This window comes from Rhinolophus sinicus, chromosome 17, assembly GCF_057876585.1.
Source record: "Rhinolophus sinicus isolate RSI-liver-muscle chromosome 17, RSI-T2T, whole genome shotgun sequence".
Lineage (NCBI taxonomy): Eukaryota > Metazoa > Chordata > Mammalia > Chiroptera > Rhinolophidae > Rhinolophus > Rhinolophus sinicus.
The window spans coordinates 149000950-149011544 of NC_142517.1; the positions used below are offsets into that span (position 1 = coordinate 149000950).

The 10595-nt window shown below is 36.3% G+C and overlaps 1 protein-coding gene across 1 annotated transcript; it reads right to left on the bottom strand.

Annotated features, from left to right (window-relative positions):
• Positions 1 to 9: 9 nt before the first annotated feature.
• Positions 10 to 5018, bottom strand: ERMN (ermin). Its single transcript, XM_019727179.3, has 3 exons — positions 4650 to 5018; positions 3913 to 4005; positions 10 to 677 (listed from the first exon to the last, which is right to left on the bottom strand). The coding sequence occupies exons 1-3, from the start codon at positions 4876 to 4878 to the stop codon at positions 151 to 153; spliced, it is 849 nt and encodes a 282-aa protein (XP_019582738.2). The 5' UTR covers positions 4879 to 5018; the 3' UTR covers positions 10 to 150.
• Positions 5019 to 10595: the final 5577 nt, after the last annotated feature.

Genomic DNA, 10595 nt, shown 5'->3' on the forward strand with positions numbered 1-10595 from the left:
TTATTTCCACATTATTCTACAGTGAGACAGAGAGTAAGCTTCCACAGCCTTAGAAGGGATAACTCAGATAAGGCATACAAAGATGCATCTCAGGAAAATAGAATTAGCTTTTGCTTTAGTGGACATGAAAACTTCTCAGATTCAGTTAGTTTATAAATGCATCATAGACTCGAATTCATCAATTCTTTGCTTGGTATTCCCCTTCCTGATTTTCCGATAGGATATTGTATTGTATCTTGAATAGGAACTTCTGGAGATATCACTCTTCTTCCCGAAGGTTGGCTGCTCATCAGGGGTCACAGGTTGGGAACTGGGGCTGCTCAGTGCGGAGTCCTCACTTGCATCACCTTCCTCTTTTAGGTGAGAACACTTTTCATTTTTTTTCTTAAATTCTATCACTCGAACTTCATCTTCATCATCATTGCAATCGTCGTCATCATCATCATCATTGTTAATTTCTTCATCCCAGACCTCTTGCTCCTCGTCATCTTTAGAATGCAACACATCAACTTGGCTAGGTTTTCGAAATCCCAACCATTCAATCTCAGTTGCCTGATAAGCTTTGTTCTTCCTACCCTCATCTTCTCTTTCTTCTAGAGGTTGTTCAGCAATCCTTTCCTTGTGTCTACTTATTTCCTGGTTACTGCTGCTCAGAGGAATCCTCTCCCACTGATGCCCTGTAGCAAAATCAATTGGTAGTTGAGATGTGCAGAGATTCCAAAATACTCAGATGTTATCCTCCAAATTACTTGTCTGGACAATTAGTCCCCTGCATATGTTTTATGGGATATTATTCTGTGGGTTACTAATATGTTTTACACAATAAAGTAGGTTGCACCATCAAATTAGTTTGGAAAATACTGCAGTAAACACAGAGAAGTAAGCTTCTTCAGAATTTATCCAAGCCTTTAAAATGCTAACGAATATTGTAAATCTCCAAGAAAGTCAACTCAACCTCATTTGACTGTGGATTTTTTGTTGTTGTGGACTACAGTACCTAGAGAGACTGGTATTCCCTGAAACACACTTCTTAAAATCTTGTCTAGCCTCTCATGGGTGGATATATACAAAATAAATATTTGGACCTATATTTTACACACACACACACACACACACACACACACACACACGTTCCTCAAGGAAAATTATAAAAATATCTCACAGGAAAAAAAGGCTTCCTTCCAACAATGACTTCCACATCTGGTCATGCTCAGAGTAGCACAGGCAGTATTTGTCACCGTGCTTTTCAAAATTGTCCTAATGTATCATGTGTAGAAGGAGGAGCAGGGGACCACAGATGGTCAGGAGTCATGAGCTGGGCTAACTAAAGCACCAGGCCCACCACAGTACACACAATATAAACTAATATCTGCCACTAATTCCTAGACAGTCAAGATTTAAAAATAATATCATATCTACATAGTACTAGATTAGCCTACAGTTTTAGACATGTCCCAAATGACAATTAATTAACTCAAATTGTTTGGTACCACGTAGTGACTTTTAAAAGGCTTAATTCATTGCAAATTTCACTTTGCAAACAGATCATACCGTGTTTCCCCAAAAATAAGACCTAGCCGGACAATTAGCTCTAATGTATCTTTTGGAGCAAAAATTAATATTAGACCCGGTCTTATTTTACTATACTATAATATAATATAATATGTATAATATATAATATCCATAATATAATATAATATAATATAATATAATATAATATAATATAATATAATATAATATATATAAATATAAATATAAATATAATTATATACCGGGGTCTTATATTAATTTTTGCTCCAAAAGATGCATTATAGCTGATTGTCCAGCTAGGTCTTATTTTCAGGGAAATATGGTAACAGCATATCCTCAACAGTATTTATTGAGCTCCCTAAAAGGAATTAATTATAAGAGAGAAGAGGTTGTTCTCTGGGATTTCACCCCTAGAAGACTTCTGTAGGAAGCTTCAATCTGTAATACCCATGATTCAGAAATATTGTCTGGGTTGTGTCCCTTGTCAGGCCTGGGTTCTCTATTCCCTTTCAGCACCATAACAATCTTAAATTAGAGTGAGAGATAATGTTCCTCCTTGTTCATCCCTTCCACAATTTTCTACTTTCACTGAAAGATGCTCACAAGTTCATTTCAATCAAAGATTTTTCATTCTTTTTATTTTGATTTTCCCGACTATAGGAATCAGATCGTAAACTTACAAAAAGAAATAGAAATAAAGATGGATTATCACTTCTATATAGTTGTACACAGCTCCCATCAGGTCATTGGTGCCTAGTCAATGTACTTTATATTATAAATTAATATGTATTAGAATGTTTGCTATCATCTTGAGCTTTATTTTGTTTCCTTTTTTTTTTTCTGCAAGAACCAAAGAAACGGATATTTTTGCTCATATTCATAACTGGGGTATGGAGTTTTCATGTATGAAATCAATTCTTGAATTTAAATTATAGTTTTTCCTAAATATTTTTAACATCTTCCTATTTTTCAACCCAGGAGTATTCTCTCTGGAGACTCTTTGCCATTGTAAAAGTACAAGACAACAACATGTGGACCTCTAGACTATAGGAAAACATACATTCCACCAAACAACAGAAGTCATTCAGGGAAAATTCACCCTGAGACCATCTACTTTAGAAATCCAAACTGCTCTCATTCTCTATTTGGTAAAAAAAAATAAAAGAAAGAAAGAAAAAGGAAAGAAAGAAAGAAAGAAAAAGAAAAGAAAAGAAAAAAAAGAAAGATCCTAGAAAACTCTTGTCTCCATTGGACTTCCTGATTTAGAAATTTGAAAGGGACTCTAGATGGAAGATTGAGACCCCTGCGTCTGAGAGCTTGCTACATTGGAAGCAGAAAGACTAGGGCAAAGAGGTTAGTTAGTTCATTTCATAGGGGCTTCAGTCTTATAAATTATTTGTGATACTGTAAGAAATCTGACAATGGCTGTTGCTTTCTATTGTCTTCCTTAACTGTCTACACAGTGGACTACTGCATAGGGTCAGCAGACAGCCTGAGTGTTGTTAAGGCAAAGTGGAACCACACAGGAAATTCAATTATATTCATGTCTTCCTTGATATCTACTATTTTATGTGATGTTCTAATATTTCAACCAACAATCTCTTAAATATTTTTCCAGTTAATCTCCTAACTAAACTAAATTGCTTAGGTCTAACAAGTTGACTTCAATTTTCAGATAAGATGTTTATGGCTGCAAGAGAGGCATTAAATGATTAATTGATTTTTATCCTTCACTTTCTTTGGAAATCACTTGAATGATAATGTCTCCTTGGAGAAGTCTAAAAGATTGTGCATCTCTTAGTCTCTTGAGTTTATTTGAAATATAATATAGTCACTTAAAAGTCAGTGTTCGTTTTATTCTCCCATTTTCTGAAACAACACAATTAAAAATTAACTTCATCACCTGGGAGATTTTTTGAGAAGAATTTGGTAACCATTTTGTGCTTGCGTCAGAGGCCTAGAATTTTTTTATAGATCAAATAAATTTATAAGATTATTTTAAGTTATATATCAATGGTAAACATTTAGAATAAACCCATTTTTGAAACATTTACATATCGCACAGATTTGGAGACAATAAATCAAGAAGAAAAGTTGATTCAGTGGACTAACTTATTAAGAGGCAAATATATAGTCAGGTCAAAATGTGTCAATCAGTTACACCAATCCATGTAGTCTCATTCTGGAAGCTTCTAGAGTACTTTCTAAGGTGGAACCCACAAATAGTCGACTTCTTTACTTGCCTATATATAGCAGCTTTGAGCATTTAAAGGCATTGCCTGAATAACTCTTTCAACACCACACTCAAGCACATCCCATGCAAAAACTGTCATCCACATCCAGTCAAATAATTTCTGTGTATAATACAGAGATTCCTCTTACCTTCTCTGAATGTCATTTCATCAACACTTGTTTCTTGTAGAGAAAGATCTGTGATAGCCTTATGAACAATAAAGAGATTTTCTTCTGGTTTTTCTGGTAAAAAAACCAACAAGATTACTATTTTAATATTTAAGTAATTCAAGGTTAAATAAATTATCAATTTAGACTCTAACTAGATAGATTCTTTGATGTTTAATTATGATCACTAAAAATAACTCACTCTCCCAGCTCATTTTTCATTGGTTCCTTTTATTTATAAATATAATGGTAACTCTTCTTTAATACCTATATAAGGTATGGAACCATGAATTCAGATACTTTCATATATATTTAGGAGGAAAAGTTGAAATTTTGAATTCCTTTTGCTCAAATGATAAAGAGGCTATTCATAATAATAATAATAAATAACAGTAGCTAACATTTAACCAACATTTACTTAGTAACCCTTGCAACAACCCTACAAATGTTGGTACTATTATTCCGTTTTCTTCTACTGAGAAAACTAAGTCTTTAGGAGAATAGGAATGTCGCTGTGGTCACAGAGCTATCAAATAAATAAGCCTGTATTTGACCCGAGGCAGAAGTTTAGTCTTTATGCTCTGTAGTAGAATAAGAGGTCACATTTGAGCAGGAACAGGGGTGGGAGGATATAGAGCTCATTCCTATCATAAGTTTATCAAAAGATTCTGAGTTTATAAATCAAATCAAGCAAACTGAAGAGAAGAAAAATGTTTTACCTTTTAGACTTTTCTTATCCATGGACCAGTTGAGCATCATGTTCCCTTGTAATTTTCCACTTTTCTTCTGATTTCCTTCTGTGGGTAAATCTTCAAGACTAGGTTCTATCTGGTAGAATGGTGGGGTGTCATCCACATCACTGGCTTTAGTGATTGGTTGTTGACCATTTTCAGGTGGTGTATCCCCATTACACTCAACCTGACTGAATGTCCCTGGAACATCTGTCATGATGAACACTTGAGTCCAATTTAGAGAGAGCTTTGGGGAAAGTGAGTGAACAGATCTTTGGTAAGATATGCTCTCTTGTCTTCAAGTCCTATAGTTCCAACTCCCACTCTAAGAATACAAATGATTGACTTTAATACTTAGTAACAAGCTTATTTCCCTAAAGGTGCCCAGATAGAGCTTAGAACAAAAGCAATAGGATTTGTCAGATTTGCCACCAGCCCATGAACAAGAATCGGGCCAATCACCACCTTCTTTGTTGCTTAGCCGTCCTCCTTGCAGAATTAATGGCAGCATTTTGATTTACATAAACAAACAATCTGAGGCAATCAGGCTTTTGTGTTAGCCTGTAGAGGGGGACTTTCAGCTTGTCAGTCCCCCTCTGGGAAAAGAGATTTTTGTCCCTTTTCATAATGGCCCTTTGTCATTTTCCTTGTAACAGGAGCCACAATTGTTCCACAGCTTTAATCCAGAGAGAATGACTACCTTGAGGCATATTAGTTCTGCATAACCAGCTTAACATTTCAAAACAGATTTTGTTCAAGTAAAACCTAAGCTATTTTTTAGGGGACAATGGCTTCGTTTCTTATTTATTAAAGAATAAAAACAGCTTATCAAAAACCTGTAAACAGGACAACTTTATTGTAAGTGGTTCTGGCAGCAGATTCTATGGTATGCTTTCAGGAGACCAGAGAAGGAACCTAAGAAAAAACAAAAAAGAATATTCTGCCATCTTGCTAATACCAAAAACGTTAGTTTTAGAGTAATGCATTTGGTATATAGCTTCTTATCCTCTAGTTGACTTACATCTATTGCAGCCCAATCCATCCTTTAAAACCCTAATATAATTTCCTCCATGAAGCTTTGCCTCTCCCAATCAGAATTATTCTCTATATTCCCTACTGATATTGCATCATGCTAGTAAAACTATACAGGACCAACACAGTCTACCCTTGGGAGAAACAGGTGACTATGTAAAACATCTGTTACCTACCACACATTGCTTTTTAAAGAAGATATCAATTCTTTTTCTTTTTTGGATCTCACAGGTACAAAATGAACCCAGAACCTTTGTCCATGCTGCTTCCTGCTCAAAATGCCTTTCTTTTCCACAAGGCTAAACCCCTGGCCTAACCAGATCCTCTACGTCCTCAGCTCTGAGGCTGAAAGATCATTTTTTTAATGACACTTCCCTGACCCACAGGATTAAGACAGGAATCCTGATACACATTATCTTTGTCCTTTAGAATATTCTTCACAGTTGTGATTAAACAAGTAATTGCATAATTATAATATCTGTGTAATGTCTCTTTCACCAACTAGAATCTAAGCTTTACCTGGGCAAGGACCTTAGTTAATTTATTACATGTGTCCCCACCTTGTAGCATCTGCCTTGAACTAGGTAAGTACTCAATATAAATAAATATATATTTATTTATTATTATTATTAAATGTATATATTATTAAATAAATGAATAAAGTTTACTCCCAAGATAACACATTTTAGATCTTTTCTAAAGAGAAGAAGAGAAGTAAGACAGCAATTGTAAATTTATCACCTTTAAAATTGTAGCTAGGGCTGAGTTCATTAAGGTGTATATCAGGAATGACAAATAATAACACTGGTCTCAACCTTCTCTCAAGCACTTGGAAGACATCTATCTTTAATACATCCTAGAATTTTCTCCCTCGTCATCACTAGCTCTTCACTACTCGACATACTAATTATTTGTTGGTGTAGGAGAGGAAAAATAATTTTCACTCTACCCTTCTGAGTTCTTGGCTGAGACTCTATAATGAAAGACAGATTGACAAAAGCAAAAGGAACAGATGTTTTTTTTAACATGTGTACCACTATACATAGGATATACCCAGGTAAACTTAGTAACTCCCTGAGATGGCCCAAGCTGTGGACTTAAATACCCCCTGTATTTAGACAAAAGAAAGAAAGGTGTGTATGGTGGGTGGGAGGCCCCTTGTGAGGGGTTATAAGGAAAAGCACAGTAAACAAGGGTAAGCAGATTTGTTATGCTGATTTATTATGCAGATTTAAGTGAGTTCCTTCTCCACTGGTAAGATTCTCTTGTGATTTAGTGTTATACTTTTCTTCCTGGTACAGAGAGGGAGACACACTTACAAACGGAGATTTTCTTTATAAATGTCAATTTCTCCTACAAAAGGGAAATTTCCCTACATCCTCAGCTCTGTTTTCAGAGCTTCTCCAGTGTCTATTGTTTCTCAAAAATAATTGGCTCATTGTAATCATTAGGCCAAAGAGATATATTTTGGGGTGGCATATTCTGCTACCCTTCATTTGTTTGTTCTTAATTTCTTTAACAAACATTTGTAAAGCACCTATTATATGCCAGGCACTATTCAAATTGCTTCACAAATAGTAACACATTTGATCTTCATAACAGCCCTGTAAGGTAGGTGCTATTATCCCCTTTTCACAGACTAGAAAAGCAAAGCACAGAAAGATTAAAGAACTTGTTCAAGGTCACACAGCTAGTAAGCCTACTAATGATAGTTTACATCATAGATCAAACCAAGTGCCATCCCTGGGATGTTTCCTCCAAACATAGGTCCCCCTGGGTTCCAGCCTGATGAATTAACCACCTTGCCAGCAAGGTGTACAATAACTTGTTATAGGCAGGAAAGGTCAGCAGCGTGTCTGAGGTGGTATCAAGGCCTTCCCAAGACAGACACCAGCTGCTGAGGACAGGATTGGGAGGGCCAGGGGGTCTCCTTCCACTAGGAATGACAGGATTAATCACTTAATTCAAACGTCAGAATCTCGAGCTTGAAGGCCAGGTCAGTCAACCCCACCAACCTGAAGTGAGAACAGCCCAAAATCTGGGGCAAGAAGAAAATATTGCATGGAATCAGATCGGAGGAAGCAGAAACCAAGGCCAAAGTAGGAACACATGGGGGCATACTAGATTGTGAGATACTCAAGAGCAGGAAGTGGCACTAGTCTTACCAAATATCCAGCAACAAACATACAAATGTAGAAACGCTCACATTAGCCTCAAAGACCTGTCTTCAATCACCCTCAGTTCCCTTCAGACTTCTAAGCATTTTAATTCAGGGGCACAGCAGAGTTTAGAGAGTTTAATTTATCTCTCCTACACATAGATTTCTATGACTCTATAGCAACTTGCAATGTATACCTCTGGCTTCGTTTCTACAGGAGTTTAATTTTTTAAATTATCATTATCTTCTTTCTCACGCCATACTTTGACATTTTTTCCTGTCACTAGAATTATTTTGGATTTTGAAAGATAGAAAAAGGATCCAGAGTTCCGTCAGCATCAGCTAACCACTGTGTTCACCTCTATAAAAAGCAGTATTTTTATGCTGTTCTACAAAATAATGGAGGTCAGGTAAACGGTTTATAACATGTATTATTTTTTCTACAAGTAGTTGCCAACGCAAGATACATTTAGCATCAAGATGAGTCTATCCAACTATATAAATAAAACATGGGGTATTTTATCCATAAAGAGGTAAGTTGCCATTGTTTGTAATAGCCTATTACTTTTAAAGTATGTTATAATTTGTACTAATGATCCTTAATTCAAATACTATTACATAATCTCTACTCCATGAAACATGACCTTTTTTTTTAGATGATTTACTGGATTAGTTGTCTTTTTCCATAGCTATTTTTCTTAATAGTAAAGGACATTGTATAATTGTAGCCATTATCAAATCTATAACAAAATATGATAATTATAAGATCTTCACATGGGAATGTAAAGTATCAAAATAAAATCATGTAAATATCCACATTCCATTTGTGAAACGCCAAGTGATTCATGTTAAAGCTATATTAGGTCCAGAAACAAGATTTAGAGAAAAGTCATAAGCACTTGACCTTTAATAATATCTAAAAAGACAAGCCACAAGTTAATGTTACAGTTCAGACAGCCAATGAGCACTGATTAAAAACTAGAAATAAATTTACAAGATCAGTTTTTGATCCTGGCAGCTTGGAGTCAATATATAAACAGAGATTTCCATAGTTGAGACAGACGTATTGTATCAATCAGGGTTAAAACAGAAAGATAGAACCACTAAGAGAACTATTAATAGACACATCTATCTATCTATCTATCTATCTATCTATCTATCTATCTATCTATCTATCATCTATTTATCTATATCTATCTATCTATCTGAAGGGATTTGACCTTACAATATTGTGGGTGCTGCTTTAACTGTCTCTATAAGTCTATTGTCAAGTAAGGTGTCTCTTGAGTCTATAGGGCAGGAAGTTGGAAGGGAAAACAGATGTATGGGGCAAGAACAAGCTGTAACATACAAAGACAAACTGAAACCTGTGTTAGTTTTCACTGCCTCTAACCTTAGTGGTATGAGCATCCCCCAGGAGAAGTTGGGCCTCTCATCATGAGTCAGGAATCAAGAGGAACTGAAGGAGGATCCACGAGAAGGTGGATCACTTGGAGGCCCAGTGCCGCCCCGTGCAGTGAGCCAGCAGATCAGCAACAGTGTGTGTGAACTATAAAATAGCTGCTGCTTCAATTCTGCCCTACAAATCTCACTCTTTTAGTCCACCTTTCTATTTTCTGAAAATATTGAGGAAAGAGAATTCTGGGAAATGTAGTTTAGACTGGTCAAGTGAACAAATAACCTCACAACTCAGGACTTTCAACAGCTCTCCGAGCCAGTGTGGCAACATAAGCAAACTTTCAGCTCAAAAGCCCACCAAATACCCATAGAATCTTCTGTAGGGAACAGAGGGTGTGCAACACTGAATGACCCTGAAAAGACAGAATAATCTGAACTGGTTCACTTAAGGGATTAACATTTAAATTGAAAGGACACCCCAGCAAAAATGAATTGTTACAGAAATATAAAATGTTATAACAATAAAATCAATCAGTACCCATGTATTTTACTTCAAAAAACAGTAACTGCCTGCCACCTGGTATAAATTAGATTAAGTTGATTACCTTGTGCTATCTTAGTACCTTATGTTTATATTTATGCCAAGTGTGAAACAACAGCTGTCATTTTAGCAATATAAGATCTCAAAATAAAGGATGGTTTCTCTCAGGAAGCCAAGAATGTAGTCTATGGATAGCACATGACTTTTAAGAACTTACTGTAACAGAATTTGAAAATTCAACTACATCTAACAAGAAGCATGCTTTCCAATCATGGAGGTGAGTTGGGGGTGGCGGGGTGGGCTTGTCCAGTGTCTCTCTAAAGACAAAGAGTTTCTTATACTCCCAGGAAAGCTATACCTTTTTGTGGTCCTAGAATCTGGGGCCTAGCCTCCCAATGAGTCACTGTACACCATTTAAAAAGTACTGGAAGAGACAGGCTGAGAATTTGGTGAGGATTAGAGGGGAGTGTACTGCGAAAGAAGCCACAAAGTAAGTTGCTGTGGCCCAGACAGTAAGGGTTGGGGGATGGGGAGGGAGAGCACTAGCCAAGAATTAAGAGATCCCCTCAAATAGAGGATCAATGAGCATTATCATCAGTGACCGCTATAATGGTGAAGAGGATGGACTCAGGCATCAGATGACCGGGAATAAAATCCTAGTTCTGCTGGTTTGTGACCCTAGGCAAGTGTATGACTCAGGGCTCTGTGGGTTGCAGATTACAGAAACTCAATTCAAAGAATCTTAAACTCTGTGAATTTAACACAGATCATTTAACCAGAAAGTCCAGAGTTGGCTTCATGCTTA

Excerpts from the sequence above, each read along its gene's own strand:
- ERMN (XM_019727179.3), bottom strand. The coding sequence starts at position 4,878 with ATGACAGATGTTCCAGGGACATTCAGTCAGGTTGAGTGTAATGGGGAT. Across the intron at positions 4,006-4,649 it reads GGATAAGAAAAGTCTAAAAG|AAAAACCAGAAGAAAATCTC; the intron begins GTAAAACATTTT and ends TTTTTTTACCAG. Across the intron at positions 678-3,912 it reads TGAAATGACATTCAGAGAAG|GGCATCAGTGGGAGAGGATT; the intron begins GTAAGAGGAATC and ends ATTTTGCTACAG.